The sequence below is a fragment of the Leopardus geoffroyi genome, chromosome A2 (assembly GCF_018350155.1).
Source record: "Leopardus geoffroyi isolate Oge1 chromosome A2, O.geoffroyi_Oge1_pat1.0, whole genome shotgun sequence".
Taxonomy (NCBI): Eukaryota; Metazoa; Chordata; class Mammalia; order Carnivora; family Felidae; genus Leopardus; species Leopardus geoffroyi.
Window position 1 is genome coordinate 117,024,644 of NC_059331.1, and position 19,670 is coordinate 117,044,313.

At 34.5% G+C, this 19,670-nt stretch overlaps 1 protein-coding gene across 9 annotated transcripts in view; it reads left to right on the forward strand.

The window, feature by feature from the left end:
• The window catches only part of PALS2 (protein associated with LIN7 2, MAGUK p55 family member), a 125,568-nt gene that overhangs the window by 79,857 nt on the left and 26,041 nt on the right, over positions 1–19,670 (forward strand). For 6 of the 9 annotated variants that reach the window (XM_045495102.1, XM_045495098.1, XM_045495101.1 and 3 more), the window contains exons 6-10: positions 7,852–7,893; positions 9,637–9,768; positions 12,044–12,143; positions 12,466–12,534; positions 14,272–14,433. In XM_045495102.1, coding sequence (XP_045351058.1) covers positions 7,852–7,893; positions 9,637–9,768; positions 12,044–12,143; positions 12,466–12,534; positions 14,272–14,433 — 505 coding nt within the window. The remainder of the gene's footprint in view (positions 1–7,851; positions 7,894–9,636; positions 9,769–12,043; positions 12,144–12,465; positions 12,535–14,271; positions 14,434–19,670) is intronic. The other 3 variants (XM_045495103.1, XM_045495104.1, XM_045495105.1) reach the window with 1 other exon arrangement.

Genomic DNA, 19,670 nt, shown 5'->3' on the forward strand with positions numbered 1-19,670 from the left:
ATATTAGCAAATGAAATTTCATGATGTATAAAAAGATAACAGGATATGTCCAAGTCGGATTTGTCCCATGTGTGGTAGGATGGTTTCATACTGGAAATCAATATGTGTAACCAAGCACATTAGCAGATTTAAAGAGAAAAACCTCAGTGCAGAATTTGATAAAATTTAATACATATTCATGATGTTTTTTAAAAGGATAAGTAAATTGAGAACAAGAGGGAACTTCCTTAATCTTAACTTTTAAAAAACACTAGATAAAATACTATTCTGGATAGGTAAATATTAGAATCATTCTCTTTAATATCAGGAACTGAAATCTCAGCTGGTCTGCCTAAGACCATTTGGGTGCAACCCCATTCCCCCACAAAGCCTCATTTCTACTCCAACAAGATGTAAGAACCTATCATAAACTAAGAGAAGCTTGCAGACTTCAGACATTATTATGCAGTGGTAAAAAAGAACTGCCCTGAGATGGTATACAGAGTAACAGATGACATAACAAATATCTATTATAATAAGTGATATCATTCTTTAGTTCTTCTTAAAGAAACTAAGAATAAACAGTATCTCTGATATTAAGGAGGTAAGTATATTTTCAGACTAGGGAATGGTTATCTACTTTAATAATCCTAATGTTCAGACATTTCTAGAAGCAAACATTTTTACCATTACCAGCCGTGTCAAGACATAGCAGCTGACAGAAATGCCACCCAGCTTCTTAGACCAGTGTGGGTATTGCAAAGCTTACGGACACCGCAGTGGCTGGATGGAAAAGCACCACTTGCTATTGGGGAGAAGGGTGATCTTGTTCAGGATTTTGATGAGGCTTCCAATAATTAGGCAAACAATTGACTAAATTTGTTTAAAAAAATAATAAAGCTCCAATAATTTTGACTGCTTTAAAAATTTTTGTTTAGGATGAATATATATAATGTTGAAGTATAGAAACCTATAGTATTTTAAATTCTGCTTTTTAGTTATTGCTTATACGCCATTATTTGTTTGTAGTTAGTTAAGCCAAAGAAGCCAGAATATGAAGTTTAAAAGAATGATTAATAAAGTCTTTACCTAGTTAAAAAAGTAAGAACTAGGAGAAGGATGTTCACTAACACTACTTCTATTTAATATTTTATTGAGAATTTCATAAGCACAAAAAGACAAATTATAGAAGCAAGAAATTTGGAAAGGAGAAAATAAAACTTCGTATTTTTAAGTAACATAATTTTTTTTTGCAAAGAACACCCCAAGACTATAAATTATTAGAAATAAGAGAGTTTAGCAAAATATTTGAAAATAAGGTTAATATACAAAAGTCACCTCTATTTCTGTATGTCATCAACAAACATCAAGAAATGTAACTAAGACAAACATCGTTTACAGCAGAGTCAGAGAATGTCACATTTATTTCTAGGAATAAATCTAACAAAAATATTCAAGGCCCCTACACACACACACACACACACACACACAAATTGTGACAAATTATTATATCATCCTAAATAAATATATCCTGTTCATGGGCAGGAATACAGTATTGTGAACATAGCAGTTTTTCTCAAAATCTTTTAGATTCAGTGAAATTCAATACAAATTCCAATAAGCTTGTTCTTGGTATTTAATAAGATGAATAGCCAAGACACTTGTGAGGCAGAAAAGCAGGAATGTAGCATTACTCATATGTAGAAATTAAGTACCATTGTATTATTGGCATAGGAACAGATAGAATGATCACTGGAATAAAGAGTTCAGAAAGAGAGGTAACACATGTACTACTTTGATGATGTATCTTTCAGTGAGGAGAGACTATTCAGTGGTTGAAACTGGTTATTAAATGTGGATAATATATGAAGTTGTGTTCCTGTCAATTTACATACACAAATCAAGTAAAAGGACACAGTATCGGTGAACATATGAAGAGATACTAAAAATCACAGTGTAAAATACCATTTTATACCATTCAGTTGGCAAGAACATACATGTGATTCTACGGTATCTCTTCTACTCTGCTAGTGGCAGTGTAAATTGGTATAAGCACACTGGGTAGGGGAAAGTTCAGCATTATCAGAGTTGAGTGTTCACATATATGAAAATGAATTCCTAGAGCAATTCATATGTATGTACGGCTGGAAACATCTTAACAAGCCTGGAAATATCAAAAGATTTTATGCTATAGTGTGATGCTATTTTTTATGTTTAAAATAGCTGCATAGTTTAAGGAACGCCTATGTATGTACAATAAAACTATACAAAAGGAAAGCAAGGTGTTAATGAGCACAAGATTCAGGATAAGGGTTACCCTAGCTGGCAAGCCAGAGTGATCAAATGGATGGAATGAGAGCAGGAGCCCCACTTAGGGTTGTAGCCTCTGTTTCAAGTATAAGTTAAGGCTATTTTTCACATTATTAAAAGAAATAAAATAACCAAAAGTAGGTTTTGCGTGAACCAGTGAATCAAGTGTGATGTATAAATTAAGAATAATTAACCTGAACAGTGTAGTTTAATAGATTTTTTTAAATAAATTTTTTGACGGAAGCTTAAGTGTGTGGCCCACAGATGGATATTTACCAAATAGGAGTGTGAATTGTCCCTCAAAGCTTTTTTAACCAAACATATATTCCAGCCTCCCTGCTCGTTTCAAAATATGTGTGTGGCATCATGTAACTGAATAAGATGAGGTCATGTACTTGGAAAATCTTTAGAAAAATAACATCCTTAATCATCCTGATATTGTCATAGTGAACTTCATAGCAACTATGATTGCTGCATTCACCACCTTGTAACTCATTTTGATTGCAAATTCATATGGACCTGAAAATATGTGTTGAGACTGAGGGTGTGTGAGAAACTCTTGCTCTATGTTCAGACAACATATTCCCAAACAAATTACCAGCCACCTTCTGGCTTAACATAAGAGTCATGGTAGAGCTGTTTCTCCAGCCATTTCATACATTTATTTTCTCCTGTTAATTATTGTCATTTGCATAGGCCCAGAATAATCCTGTGTGATATCTTATTTTTTCAGTACTTTTACAGTTTTTAAAAAATGTTTGTTTATTTTTTAGGGGGTGGAGGGACAGAAAGAGAGGAAGAGAGAATCCCAAGCAGGTGTCACACCATCAGTGCAGAGCCTGACACAACCCTCGAGCTCACAAATTGTGAGATCATGACCTGAGCCGAAACCAAGAGTCAGATACTTACCTGACTGAGCAACCCAGGTGCCCCATACTTTTACAGTTTTTATCTTTCCTTTTAAAAAATATCTTTGAGGTGCGCCTGGAGGCTCTGTTCGTTAAGTGTCTGACTCTTGATATTGGCTCAGATCATGACCTCACAGTTGGGAGACCAAGCCCCATGTCAAACTCCATGCTGAGGGTGAAGCCTGCTTGGGTTTGTCTGTCTGTCTGTCTGTCTGTCTGTCTGTCTCTCTCTCTCTCTCTGCCCCTTCCTTGCTCACGCAACTCTCATCTATCTCTCAAAATAAGTAAACTTTTAAAAAATATCTTTGAGATAAAGCTTCTATAATAGCATATATTTAAAGTGTACAGTTTGATAAATGTAGACACATACACATACATACCTGTGAAACCATTAACACAATTAATATAGATATTAACATATATATATATATATATATATATGTTAATATCTATCATGTCCAGAAGTTTCTTTGTATCCATTTATAATCCTTCCCTCCTCCCCAGCATTCCAGGCAAGCACTGCTCTGCATTCTGTTTCTATAGCTTAGTTTACTTTTTCCTTATTTTTATATAAATGAAAGCATGCACATGAATCTTTTATTTGCTGTGTTTTTTTTAAAATATGTCATCTTTCGCATAATTCTTTTGGGATTCATCAATCTTTTTATGTGTATTAGCAGTTGATTCCTTTCTGTTGATGAGTGGTATTCCATTGCTTGGCTATACCAGTTTATCCATTAACTGGCTGATGAACACTTTAATTGTTTCCAGTTCGAGGCTATTATAAATAAAAGATGCTGTGGACATTTACATGTAAGTTCCTTGGGTGAATACCTAGGAATTGAAGGATTAGGTCATGGTAGGTCCATGTTGAACTTTTATTTATTTATTTTTCATGTTGAACTTTTAAAGAAGTGTCCAAACTACTTTCAAAAGTGGTTGCACCCGTATACATTCTCATCAGCATACTGTACATCTTCACCAACATTTGGTGTGGTCAGTCCTTACAATTTTAGACACTCAAATAGGTGTGTAGTGGGATTTCAATATGATTTTAATTTGCATTTCCTTAATGACTACCTAATTTTGAGCATCTTTTCATGTGCTTATTTTTTAATGTCTGTTTTGGTTGTTTTCAGATCTCATCCATTTTTTGCCGAGTTGTTTTTTATTTAGTTTTGAGACTTCTTTATGTTTTTTTTAATGTAAGTTATCTGAATTATGATTTACAAGGATTTTCTCACAGTGAAAAGGCTTATCTTTTCATTCTCTTAATGGTGTAATATAAAGAGTAGCAGTTCTCAGTTCTGATGAAGTCCAGTTTTCTTTTATAGATCATGCTTGTATTGTTCTGTGTAGAATATTTTTGTATAACCATAGGTCATAAAGGTTTTCTTCTGTATTTTTTTCTGAAAGTTGTATAGTTTTATGCTTTACATCTAGTCCTAGGATCCATTTACTCTACGAGTTTTTGTATATGGTGTAAGATCTGGATGAAAGTGGGAAATGCATACAGATACCCAGTTTTCCAGTTCCATTTGTTGAAGAGACAGTTTCTTTCATCAGATTTGGAAAAATTTTGACTATTATCTCTTCAACTTATTTTTCTATTCCTGTTTCTCTTGCCCTTTGATGCCATCACTTCCATGTATATTAGGCTCCTTGAAGTTATCCCCTTGCTCAGTGATAGATACTCTGTTCATTTATTTCAGTCTTGTTTCTTCCCTGTTTTTTTTTTTTTAATCTTAATTTCTAATTGCTATGCCTTCAAGTTTACTAATCTTGTTTTCTTCAGTGTGTTCAATCTGTTAATCACTTCTGGTATACTTTTTCATCTGAGATATTTTGGGTTTCATCTCCAGAGATCTAAATTGAGTCGTCTTTATATCTGCCATGTTTCTACCCAACATGCCCAGTCCTTCCTCTAGTTTCTTGAACATAAGAATATAATATGTAAAGTTAAAAATAACTATTTTAATGTCCTTTTCTACTAATTCTATCATATTTATCATTCATGGATCACTTTTTTCTTCTGTATCATTAATTGATTTTTCTCTACATTTTAGATTATGTTTTCCTGCTTATTTGCATGCCTGGTTTTGTTTTTTTTTTTTTTCAACGTTTTTATTTATTTTTGGGACAGAGAGAGACAGAGCATGAACGGGGGAGGGGCAGAGAGAGAGGGAGACACAGAATCGGAAACAGGCTCCAGGCTCTGAGCCATCAGCCCAGAGCCCGACGCGGGGCTGGAACTCACAGACCGCGAGATCGTGACCTGGCTGAAGTCGGACGCTTAACCGACTGCGCCACCCAGGCGCCCCGCATGCCTGGTTATTTTTGATTGGCTGTCAGACATCACAAATTTTACCTTATTAAATGCTGAATATTTTTGTATCTTAGAATTTTTCTTAAACTCTTCTAGGGTATTTAAATTACTTAAGAGCAGTTTAATCCTTTCAGATCTTGCTTTTTAAGCTTTAGGTGCAGCCAGAGCAGGATTAAGTCTAGGGCATAATCCTTCTGATTACTCAATGCCTCATGAATTATGAGACTTTTCCACTCACCTTGATGAGAACAGAAACTATTCCTGACCCTGTATGACCTGCTGATATTGCTACCTATTGTGCTGGTTCTTTACGTGAATTTGAGTAGTTCCCTTATACCCATGCACAGATCAGTGCTCTGCTGAAGACTGAAGGAAGCACTTTGCAGTTCTTGAGTCCTTTCTCTGTGCAACCCTTTCCTCACTGATTACTCGGTTCTGTACACTGTAGCCACCCGATCTCCCTGGTCACCCAGCTCATCTCCTCAACTTGGAGACTGCCAGGCTCCACCTAGATTCTTCCTTCCTGACTTGCAACCTGGAAATTTTTTTTATGCAGTTAGCTAGGGCATCTGAATAGTTCGCCTTGTTTCCCTTTTTTAGGGATTGCTAACTTCATTGTCTGATGTATTAAAAAGTGGTTTGTAAAATTTTGTCTGATATTTTAGTTGTTTCAGGCTGGAGGGGCCTTTATTCCTTCATCTTAGTCAGAAGTAGGAGTCCTCTTTTATCTTGTATTACAATAAGAAATTAATTTTTAAATAGGTGAATCATTCCCTTGTTTCAAAATTCAAGAAATATATGTAGGTATTCAATTGAAATCTCTCTTTCAAAAAATCCACTGTCAACCTAGTCCTTACTCCCCATAAGAAACCATGCTATTATGGGGCACCTGGGTGACTTCATTGGTTAAGCATCAGACTCGATTTCAGCTCAGGTCATGATCTCATGGTTCGTGGGGTCAAGCCCTGCATTGTCAGTGCAGAGCCGCTTGGGATTCTCTCTCTCCTTCTCTCTCTGCCCCTCCCCTACTCATACTGTCCTCCCCTCCCCCCAAAATAAATAATTTTTTTTTTTTTAAAGAAACTGTGCTTTTTAGTCTTTCTAGAGTTTTAACCACTTACTTATTGTTAAACAATTAGGTTGCTTCTAATCTTTGGCTATTAGGAATAATTTAGTAGTTAATAGTCTTGTATGGAGGTCATTTTGCATATGTCTGAGCAACATTGCTGTTTAATACATTCCCAGAGGTGGATTACTAGGTCAGAGGATTTTTGCATTTGTAATTCTGATAGCTTTTGTCAAATTGTTCTCCCAACGGATTAAACCAGATCTTCCATCAGCCTGTTAGGAAAATGCCTGTTGGACCATAGTCCTATCTACAGAATGTTATCAAGTATTTGGATTTCTGCTAATCTGACAGGAAGAAAATGTTATTAAAATACAGTTTTGTTTTGAGTGATGTTGAATATCTCTTGTGTTTAAAAGCTATTTGTACTTCCTGTTCTCTGTTTCATCTACTTTAGATTATTGGTCATTCAGTTTTTTCTTTAGTGATAAGAATATGAGATTCACATATTTTAGTAGGTTGTGATTAGTAACTTAGTAATGAATGAGCCATTAATGTATGGTCTATAGTAAAACACTTTACAGTGTACTTAATAAAATGTAATTATACTAAATCTAGTTAAATCTCTGATGACTTTTAAGGTCATTACAAAATGTTTAGATAAAAACCTGGGTTAATTTTTCAGATAGATTTTTAAAATTCAAAGTAAAACCAGGTTAATCTGAGATTTTGAGCATGAAAGTAATGTTCTAAAATTAGTTTAATAAATGAAAAAATAAGAATTGTTCTCTTTTAGAAACCTTTTTACATCTGAGTGATGTGTTTTGTTCCACAAATAATGACATTTCCAGAACAATTTGGGAATAGGGGAATAGATATTTGAAATTTGGGCTATCTCAGAAAGTCTGAATTTATGGTTACAAAATGTATGTTGTCCCACAGATAAGAATGAAATTCCTGGTTAGATGGCAGCATGCTCTTACTATTCATTTGGTGTAGCTTTCTTGAGAAATAAGGAGTATCCAAGTATTTTTACACTTTGCATACCCATCCTTTTGCTCTGCCTCATCTCAAGCGCCTCTATCTTTTTGCTTCTGTCATTTATAATTTTCAGGGATTATACCCTATGGACAATTAATTAGGGGAGTAGTTACTTTACCAAAGAGTGAGGTAATAAAATGGCCCAGTAGTTTGTTTATGTTTTGTTAATTAATTTAGTTTAAAGTCTGGCTTTATTTATGCAATGAAAAATATATTTTTAGAGTTGCATCAATATGGAGAGGCATCCAGCACACGTCCGTCAGGTATGATGTCATTCCAGGACATTCTCTGGTACTCCAGTTTTTCTGTCTTATCAGCCAACTAAATTTACCTTGATTAAATAAACTTAAAATTTTGGGCTTTTTTTTTTTCCATTGCCAAAACATTGAGCTGCATGCCATTGTCAATTTAGCCAGTTGTCACATTTTAGCAATCTTAATATTGTTTGTATGCTTGCTTCTTCAATATTTCTAAAATTGTGTATCAAAAGAATTACTGGCTTTCTGAGTTGTTAAACAATATTTAGACTTTACAGAGTTATTGAAAATGTTCTGAATGCGTTCTCTCAAAATCATCTAATTGTAAATAACTAAAATTTTGTCACATGTACCCAGACTTAGTTACTTCTAAATGATTTTAATATGCATCCATCACATTGCATTTTACCCCACTAATATTATGTATCTGCTTGTGTTACCTGAATATCTGGTTTGGTTACATTTGTAGAAGTATGATAACATTGCCATTTTTACTAATTTTGTGCTTTTCTGCTTGTTACAGTTTACCTGATTAATGCCAGGTCATTTCTTCAGTAAATAACATTTGAATTTTTATAAATATGCATGAAAAGTTTTAAGAATATAATCATTCTGAAATTGCCATCAAATACTGAAAATGCTTAATAGAATTTCAAGTGAATAAGCAAAATATTCCTGTGATTGGAGATAATAACTAATAGTGGTAACTGGCATACTTTTATTAATAAAATATATTTTAAAGAAATATTCAATGAATATTTCAATGAATTTAAATTGGGAAGTAGTTTCAAGTCTTTTTCAGTATTTTTCTTACAGTTAATTTAATGCTAAGTATTTAAATTAGAGCAAGATGATTTCAAAAAAAAATATTTTCCACCCTTGTTTTGGCCAGTGTAAATCTGTGTGATTAAAAACTATATATTGGGGCGCCTGGGTGGCGCAGTCGGTTGGGCGTCCGACTTCAGCCAGGTCACGATCTCGCGGTCCGTGAGTTCGAGCCCCGCGTCGGGCTCTGGGCTGATGGCTCAGAGCCTGGAGCCTGTTTCCGATTCTGTGTCTCCCTCTCTCTCTGCCCCTCCACCGTTCATGCTCTGTCTCTCTCTGTCCCAAAAATAAATAAACGTTGAAAAAAAAAAATAAATAAAAAAAAATAAAAAAAAAAAAATAAAAACTATATATTACCAGTGATGAAAGTTGGTTTTTTAATTTTTTTTTTTTTTAAGTTACTAACTGTATTTCAGGTCTGACTTCAACATTCACTTTCATTGTTTAACTTTGGTTTCAGGGCTCTTTCATAAAGTCAGTCCTAAAAAAAAACAAAAAAAAGGTCCTAATGTACCTGAAATATACGCCTTAAATCAGCTGCATATATTGTTTCTGGACATTAATCAGAAAGTAGCATTTAATTGTATTCAAAATTATGCAACATTATTTAGAAAATCATGTGAAAAGATTGAGGGAAAGTATAAGAATGGTGGAGTAAAATGATTGTCAAACTCTGTTGATTTAAAATTAGAAGCTAAAATAGAAACAAAATTTTAATTGTAGTACTAATGTTTATTTTTTCTTTTCTGATACCTAAGTATTAATGTCTAGAAATTGATTTCTATCTGAATGAAACCAGTTCCTTAGTTGAAGTACTAAATGCATTGTCAATTACAATTAAATCACAGTTATTTGAAAAAGATTTCAAAAATCTAGTGACAAATGATACACCTATACTATCTTAAATTGTGCTGTGTGTTTTAGGTATTTGTGAAATGTCATTTTGATTATAATCCATACAATGATAACCTGATACCCTGCAAAGAAGCAGGATTGAAGTTTTCAAAAGGAGAAATTCTTCAAATTGTAAACAGAGAAGATCCAAACTGGTGGCAGGTTAGTATGCTTCTCATAATTTCCTCAATTGCTTTTTTATTTTCAATTTAGATCTGGCCAATAGCTGAATATTCAGGAAGAAGGTATTAGCATTTGTTCCAATGATTTTTCCCACATGAACAGCTCCTGCTTCATGGCTGCTAATTTTGTGGACAGAAGATCAAATTGAGAGGGAATTTGCGAGTAGCTGTTAATAAATGCAGAATTAATTAGCCTGTGGAGATATTCCATTGGTTTAGGGATCAGAACAGTTGGTTCTTCCACATCAATGATTGCAGTAAAATATGATATTGGGGTCATCCCTTCTCAGTGTTTGTTTTTGCTTGTCTTAACTAGAAGTGTTATACTATGTGTATAGTAGCATCTCTCTCATGTCCTCTCTCTGTATGTACATTCATGGCAAATAAAACATAGTTTCTTAAACTCTTAAATCTATCTCCCCACCTGTTCTCAGTTATTGTGAAATGAAGGTTTGCTTTATGATCAGTGTTAGTTGGTCGTGGATTGAAATCTGTATATGTGGAAAGGGATGTGTGTTATCACCGTATTTTCCCCACTTCATTTACTTTTTTTCTTTTTTTCTTTTTAATGTTTATTTGTTTTGAGAGAGAGAGTACATGCAAACAGGGGAGGGGCGGAGAGAACGAGAGAGAGAGAATCCCAAGCAGGCTCCATGCTCTCAGAACAGAGCCTGACACAGGGCTCGATCTCACAGTCTCATGAACCCTGAGATCATGACCTGAGCCGAAAAATTAAGAGTCAGTCATTTAACCCACTGAGCCATGCAGGCACCCCACCTCTGCTTCATTTTCTAAAGATCTGTGTGATCATGTTCTTTTTCCTTTCCCCTAATACAGCTTTCAGAAATTTCTAGCAGGAGTAATAAGTCTGTTTTTGTAATTGCTGACACCAGCTAACAACCACAGTATTCAGAGCTGGAGAAACTGACAGATCAGAAAGCTTAAAATTCCTTGAACTGTCTCATTAAAAAGCAAGGTGTGTGAGGAAGGGACCCAAGACCCACCTGTAAACTCTAAGTGGAGATGGTAGTAACTCACATTAACTCTGAAAAGTTATATTGACTTCTAAGGGGGAATGAATAATAAGAATGAGGCCAATCTTACTAATGTGTCCTTAAATTTAAATTAAGATATTATTATGTGCAAGCGCACTGTGAGGTGAGAGAACCAAAAAACAGATAAACAGAGTCTGTAATCTTGAGAGGTGTCCACTGAATTTTTTAGAACTCTCATCAAAAAACTTTCTGTAGTTGTTTTCTTTATTGACCTCTTGCAGGAGTCCCCCTTTTGGGGAATGTCCTCTTTTACTCTCTTCTCATACCATCACCATTATTTCAGTCCCTTCTTGCATTTGGTGATGTATTACTTTAATTCTACTTTTTAGGATGTTAACTGTGAAAAAAGATACCAAATTTTTCTATGCTAATTATAAAGATAAAGACACTAATTTTGTGGGATAAGCCACTAACAGCCAGTTTTTTGGCCGCTATTTTAAAATAGCACTTTTGGGGATTTCAAAACTTAGTTTCTTGACAGTGTAATTTTACCTATTTTAAATTTAAGATATTCAGGTCTTCCTTCCCTCTCTCTGTCTCTCCACCCTCCCTCCCTCTCTCTCTCTCTCACTCTTGTGGGATTATGGTTGGTAGTGATACCTTACTAAGAGTGCAAATGAAATGTCCTGTTAAAAATACTGTTTATCCTGTCCATTCTTTGACTAAGCATTATAAATAAAAAGTTGAGGGGCGCCTGGGTGGCGCAGTCGGTTAAGCGTCCGACTTCAGCCAGGTCACGATCTCGCGGTCCGTGAGTTCGAGCCCCGCGTCGGGTTCTGGGCTGATGGCTCAGAGCCTGGAGCCTGTTTCCGATTCTGTGTCTCCCTCTCTCTCTGCCCCTCCCCCGTTCATGCTCTGTCTCTCTCTGTCCCAAAAATAAATAAACATTGAAAAAAAAAATTAAAAAAAAAAAAAAAAAACAAGAAAAAAAAAAAGTTGACATAATTTAAAGATCCTATGTACCTTTGTATTTTGGTCCCCAAATTTCAACACAAGATGGCAGATTGATTAGGTGCCAATTGATTCCTTAGTGCTAAGTGTTTTAAATATCTTTACTGACAGTGCCATGGATTTAAATCTCAAGGTCAGCTTTTAAGAGCAAATGTGATATATTGTTACTGACTATTGATTGTCCTACTTATTAGAATATGGTCTCAAATTTTGGTCACTGAAATATACAATTCATTCATTTGATTCTAGGCTAGCCATGTAAAAGAGGGAGGAAGTGCTGGTCTCATTCCAAGCCAGTTCCTGGAAGAGAAGAGAAAGGCATTTGTTAGAAGAGACTGGGACAATTCAGGTGATGAGCTTAACACAATGTGTAACAAGTAGTCCTTTGTGGTTACCTTTCTTTGCCTCTTTCCTCTGAATCAGCAAATGAATTTATTTAAAATGCATCTAAAATAATCCAGCCCCTATACTTTATTTTAACGCCCTCAAAAGTAAACTCTTTGATCCCTTTCTGCCACCTGCGGGTATAGTATCAGAATTCAGTGGCTCAACTCACTTCTGCCCCCTTCTGCTGTGTAGGACACAACACTCCCACCTCTAGAATACCACAGGGCAGTTTTATCCTATTCCAACACACTGTTTTAAGTTATATTTGTCTTGTCATCCTTCAGGACCTTTTTGTGGAACCATAAGTAGCAAAAAAAAGAAAAAGATGATGTATCTCACAACCAGAAATGCAGGTATGTTTTAAATACTTTTTGAGAAGTCTGAGTGAGATAGCTTTATATCATTAATTAATATGGCATAAACTCTAAATAAATAATTTTAAAAGAAGCTAATTCAGATGAATACCCAATTTTAAGGGGCTGTCACTTGAACACATGGCCCAATATAATAGGGAGACATTATTTAAATCTCAATATGTCACCAGTGCGTTTTATTCTATAATTTACAATAAAATGAATTGGTTAGGATTTATGATTATATTAGTGAAGGAACAATCTTATTAAAACTTTCTTCGAAGAACTTTGATACTGATTTATGTGTCATTTTTTTCCTTTTTTTTAATTTTTTTTTTAATGTTTATTTTTGACAGTGGGGGAGGGTGGGGCAGAGAAAGAGAGGAAGACATAGAATCTGAAGCAGGCTCCAGGCTCCCGAGCTGTCAGCACAGAGCTGGATGTGGGGCTCGAACCACAAACAGTGAGATCATGACCTGAGCCAAAGTCGGATGCTTAACTGAGCCACCCAGGCGCCCCTGTGTGTCATTTCTAAAGAAATGCCTTTATGAAGATATTAAAAGAGTTATGATTCAGGGCAACTCTATTCTGTCATCACATTGTCCATGATACTTTTGGGAAACAGTAGTAGACCAAACAAATCTTAGTCTGATATAGTAGGATTCTCTCTTAAATCTTTTAGACTTAAATGTGAATATCACAGTTACCATAGTTATTCTTTTCAGTTATAGAGGCAGATAGGAGTGAAATGCAGCTCTTTGAATGAAAAGGCTTTCTGAAAGAAATTGATAATTTTTTTAAAGTACTTGCTAGACATCAGAGCTGCTTCTCTTCTGGCACTAAACTAAATAGCACACTCTAAAGGGAATAATAATAATAATAAAAGGGGAAAAGAGAGTCTCTCAATATTGGTTTAATCGGTGGAGAAATTGTGCAAATAAAGAGTTGCTGTTAAGATAATAACCTAAGGAAGAAGTGTTATCACTACAGATTGAGAGTTATAATACTAATGACAGGTAATATACTAGTTTAAATCCGCTTTGGCTTTATTATTCATTAAATGTGTGTCCTTAAAGCTTTCTTGCAAAATAGAAAACTTGCAATTTTCTCGTTGACTAAGATTTAATTTTGGAGTATATTTTGACTGAAAATAGTTTGGATCCAAAATTTCATTTTGTACATAAATTCAGAATCTTAATGTTTAATTATTAATATGTTTGTCTGCATTTTGTTAATCCAACTGGTATTTGCTAAGTCAGCACATGGTATTTGTTCTTTGATATTTTTGGAAGGCCATACTCATTCTACGGGGCTTATTTAAGCAGTCACACTAGTTATACTTTTGTCCTTTATATCTGATAGACACTTTTTGGCTGAACAAATTATAAAAGATAATTTGCAGTTTGATTGTATATATTAAAAGAATTATTTCTATAACAAATTGATAAGAAACGTTTTAATGGATAGAATATATGGTGAAGATAAAACATGGCATTTTTCTAGCTTCCTTAGCCAAATTTTTAAGGGCAAATGGTTGAAAACAGATGTTTAAATCAAGATCAAAAATAATTTATTGTACTTTACCAAATTTATAAAAAATAAATCTATACTAAGTACAGTTCAAGTGATATTTACTTGTCAGGACAACGAAGCCCTTATTGAACAGAATTGCAGACGTTTTTCATCCATCTAAAAGGTAAGTGAATATGATGATTTTCCATTTCCTTTTACATTTAGAATTTGATCGTCATGAAATCCAGATATATGAGGAAGTAGCCAAAATGCCTCCCTTCCAGAGAAAGACTTTAGTATTGATAGGCGCTCAAGGTGTGGGACGAAGAAGCTTGAAAAACAGGTTCATAGTGTTGAATCCCACTAGATTTGGAACTACAGTGCCATGTAAGTTTTTCTCCCTTTTCTTTGCTGTTTAATTGGCATCAAAGAGTAGGTGGGCCAGATTATTATTTTTTTTATTTCTAAATAATTTTTGATATGAAAGCAAATAGAAGATACTGGAAAACTCGATGACTCTACAGAGGTCTTGAAATAATGCTGTAGCCATGTTGGCTTGCTGCCTTGCAGCCCTTGTGTCTCCAAGCTCCTGAGTCCAGAGATGTCAGTTAAATGCAAGTACTAGGAGTTGTGGCAAAATCAGCATTCACTTTGTATTTTCTTGTACCACTGATGTCTATCTGAAAAGTTGTGTTTTTTACCCACATTAGCGTAAAGAAAAGAGGGAAATCTGCTGGATCCTCAGACACTTCCAGTGTGGCAATTCCTTTGTGAATTTTGTACGTTTTCTCTTGTAGCTCTGTCCTTCAAGGTCGTAAACCTGATTTTTTGATAGCACATCAACAGTGAGAATCTTCAGAGCAGGCAGCATTAATTAAGATTATAAAGGTTGACATATAAAATGAAAATACTGATAGGAGAAGTATAACCATTAAATGAGCCAAACATTCATTTTATCATCTTTGCATTTTTTCCCTATTTGCATATTTATATGGAAAGTTAAATAATGTCAGAAGTATGCTTCATAAGAATGGAATCACATTAAGGAGTTAGATGATATCATAGTCTTATTATAAGAACTAGTATACATTTGTCTTTATTTTGGATATGTGTGGGCCTTTACATGTGGGAATTTACACGCTCTTTCCCCTGAACAACGCAGGAGACAAGCCAGCCTCACCTTCTATAACTCCCCTTTCTGTGCTGCTTTTGCTGACCAAGCCCCCTTTTGATTAAGAGTATTTCTTTAGGTATATTAATGCCATTAAGCTGTTCTGGGCTAATTCTTAGCCTAATGTCACTCCATCTCTTGTCGATGAATTTTCTAGTTTCTCTGCTTGCATCTAGTATGTTTTGAGGTTTAATTTTCAGTGAGTGATCTTAATGCTAAAACTTTTAGGGATTGGTTGGGGGAGTAATCGTGTACTATTTGTAATCCCTTTGGGGTGAGGCTTTGGATTCCATTGTAAGCACTTTATATCACTAAATTCAGACAAATACTGGTTAAATAGTTAAGAAAATAAAAACTTCGCTGTAACCAAAGTATTTTAAGTATTTTAAAGTGTTTTATTTTTCATTTTTGTCAAGTTAATACATGTACAGTATTTTAATCAAGTAGTTCTTAAAGATACGTAATAGATAAATTAACTTCCAGTCTTGCTCTATTCCACCTTTAACCTACTTACTGGAAACAGTTGCTTTTCATGTTTGTTGCTATTTATTTGGTTAGTCTTCCACATTTCTTAATAATGTCACCATTCTGTAATATCTTGCATTATCCAGTGTAGGCCTTGTCTGTTGACTAGCTGACTCTTCCCAATATAAAAATAGGTCTAGTTTCAGTTCATTGCATTTTACTTTCTTGAACAGATTTTCTCTCCTTCCATCTAACAGTTTCTGGAATTCCCTTTTCCTTCCTGTCTTTACCTTGATTTTTTTGCATGTATGTGTATAAATTTGTTTTAAACCAAAGATTCATCCAGTAGGTCATGTTTATTTTCCTGGAGCTTCCTGTCTCAGGACCATAGGTCTTCCTGCTTCAGTGAGGACTACGCACTCTCCATTCCAGCTGCCCCACTGTTAACACAGGAGAGCTTCCCTTTGTTGCTGTCCTGGGTTGACAGCAACCTTGTTTTGCTGGAACACATCCTCTTGTTACTTCACAAGAAATGTGTATAAGGTATAATTTCTCTTTGTATTTGAAGATATATATTTTCTGCCCTCTATTGATTGTTTAGCTGAGAATAGAAATTTTAGATTATAAAACTCAAAAGACATTACTCTTGAATCCAGTTCTATTAAGTCCAGTGCCATCGTAATTCTTGTTCTTTCATACATGACCTGATTCTTCTTTCACAGATATTCAGGGTCTTTTGTTTGTTTCATTCTGTTGTTTTTCAGTATTTTGAAATTTAATAATGCTGTGCCTTTGTGTGCATCTTTTTTTTTATAATTTTTTTTAAATGTTTACTTATTTTGAGGGAGAGAGCGAGAGTTGAGCAGGGGAGGGTCAGAGAGAGAGGGAGACACAGAATCCGAAGCAGGCTCCAGGCTCTGAGCTGTCAGCACAGAGCCCGATGCCAAGCTCAAACTCATGAACCGCGAGATCGTGACCTGAGCCCAAGTCGGACGCTCAACCAACTGAGCCACACAGGCGCCCCTGTGTGCATCTTTTTTTATTCATTGTGCTGATGATTAGTGGGTTCTTCAGACTAGAGACTCATGTCCCTCAATTCTGGGAAATTATTATTTCTTGGATGATTTCTCCATATTTTCTCTTTTCATGTTTTCTAGAATTTCCGTTAGTTGAATGTTGAACATCCTGGATTCATCTTCTCAATCTCTTTTATATCATGTTGTCTATCCCTTTATCTTTTTATTCTACTCTTTGAAAGATTACCTTGAGTTCTTTGTTCTGTTCCCTCAGTGTTTTATCACAAGTAATCATATTTTTCATTTTAGGATTTTCTATTTCTTGGTAGTTGTTTTTTCCACAGCATTGTCTGTTTGTATATCTTGTGTATCTCTAAGAATAGTAAATAGTGTATTCTTTTTTTAGGTTTTTTTTTTTTTCTATAGGCTAAATTATCTCTGCTTTCCTCCAAGTTACTTTTTCTGCTTGTGTTATGTTTGTGTGTGTTTTCCCTTTTATGCTAGAGGATTTTTTCTTTTAGGTACTGATCCTTGGGTGTACATCCATACTTAAAATTAAGTAAGTGTTAAAACTGATTGGAAGCTCTATATACTTGAGCAAGTCTTGGCAAATGGCTGAGCTTTATTTATGAGATGGGCAAGGAGACAGCTGTTTTGTTTGGGGAGTCAAAAAGTGGGCATAAGGTATTTTTGGAGGGAGCTGTTAGATTTCTCCAGGGAAGAGTTTTCAGATATCCCTCTGCTGAGAGTGTTCTTTCACAAGATAAAGAGGGAGAGGATATGGATTGATCTGCTCCAAATGCACAATTATACCCCCAACTCAAATTTTTAGCTTCTTGCTTCAAAGTCCTCAATCTCTTCAGCGTTCTGGGGATAGCTCTGTAAACACTTTAGTTTATTCTTCTTTAATTTCTTTCAATAATATCAGTAATTTTCAGTGTACAAGTCTTATGCTGCTTTTGTCAGATTATTCCTAAGTATATTAATCTTTTTGACTCTATAATAAAAGCCATTTTCCTAATTTCCTTTTCAAATTGTTTATTACAGGTGTATAGAAATGCAGCTGATTTTTGTGCATTAGTTTTGTATCCCTTAACCTTGCTGAATTCATTTATTATAATTATTTTTTTGCAAATTTCTCGGGATTTTCTATACACAAGGTTATGTCATCTGCAAATATAGTGTTCCTTATTACTCTAAACTGGCTGTCATTTATTTTTTTTTTCTTGTCTAATTGCCCTGATTAGAATCTCCAGTGCAGTATGGAATAGAGGTGGCAAAAATGGACATCCTTATTTTATTCATGATCTTAGAGGGATGCCTCTTTCATCACTAAGTATGATGTTAGCTCTGGGTTTTTTGTAGATAACCTTCTTCAGGTTGGAGAAATTCTCTTCTATTCCTAGTTTATTGATTTTTTTTTTTATCATGAGAAAGTACTGGATTTTACCAAATGTTTATTCTTTGTTTATTGAGACAATAATATGAGTTTTGTTTTTTAGTCTTTTACATTGTGTTCCTGTGGTAAATCCCAATTAGTTGTAGTGTATAATCCTTTTTATATGTTTCTAGAATCAGTTTGCTAGTATTTTGTTGAGTATTTGTGCACCTATATTCATAAAAGGTACTAGTCTCTAGATTTCATTTCTCATGACATTGGCTAATGTTGATAATTGTGCTAATGTTGGACTCATATACTGAGTTGGGAAGTGTTCCTTTTTCTTCTGTTTCGTTTGTTTGTTTGTTTGTTTTTGGAAGAGTTTGTAAGGGATTGATGTTAATTCTTGTTTAAATGTTTCATAGACTTTACCCTTGAAGCCATCCTGGGGTTATTTTTGTAGATTTTGACTACTGATTCAGTCTTGTTCTATGTTGTAGGTCTACTGAGATTTTCTATTTCTTTTTAATCAGTTTCAGAATTTCTGCAGCATTCATGGTAATACCCCCTCTTTTATTCCTGATTTCAGTAATTTGATTCCTCTCTCTTCTTTTCTTAGTTTTTCTAAAGGCTTATCACTTTTGGTGTTCTTTTCATAAAACCAACATTTGCTTTTGTTGATTTTCTGTATTGATTTTCTGTCCTCTATTTCATTAATTTTTGTGATAGCCCTTATTCTTTCCTTCTTATTTTGGGTTTAGTTTGCTATTTTTTCATTTTCTTTGGGTAGAGGTTAGGTTATTGGGTTGAGCTCTTTTGAAGTAGGCATTTGCAGCTGTAAAGTTTCCTAGAAGCAGCTGCTTTGCTGCATCTCCCAATATTTGGTGTTGTGTTTTTGTTTTCAGTTATCTCAAAGTATTTTCTATTTACACTTGTGATTTCCTATTTGACCCATTGGTTGTTAAGGAGCATATTGTTTAATTTCCACGTATTTGTTAATTTCCTGAATTTCTTCTGTTACTGAATTCCAATTCATGCCATTGTGGTCAGAAAATAGTGTATGATTTCACTTTTTTTAAATTCATTGAGACTGGCTTTATAACCTCAGGTACAGTCTGTTTTGAAGAATGTTCCAGGTACTCTTGGGAACAATGTGTATTCTGCTATCTTTGGGTAGAGTGTTCTACAGATGTCTGTTATGTTTAGTTGGTTTATAGTATTATTTAAGCCTTTTATTTCCTTGTTGATCTTCTTCCTATTTGTTCTATCCATTATTCAAAGTGTGGTGTTGAAGTCTCCAAATATTATTGACTTAACTATTTCTCCCTTCAATTCTGTCAGTTTTTGTAGCATGTGTTTTGGGAAGTCTGTTGTTAGATGCATATATGTTTGTAATTTTTAAATTCTTTTGATGGATTCACACTTTTATCATTATAAAATGTTCTTCTTTGTCTCTAGTAACAGTCTTTGTCTTTAGGTTTATTTTGTGTGGCATACGTATAGGCATTCCAGGTCTATTTGTGTTATTGTTTGTATGGGGTATTTTTCCTTTTTTTTTTTTTTTTTAACTTTCAACCTATTTGTGTCTTTGAAT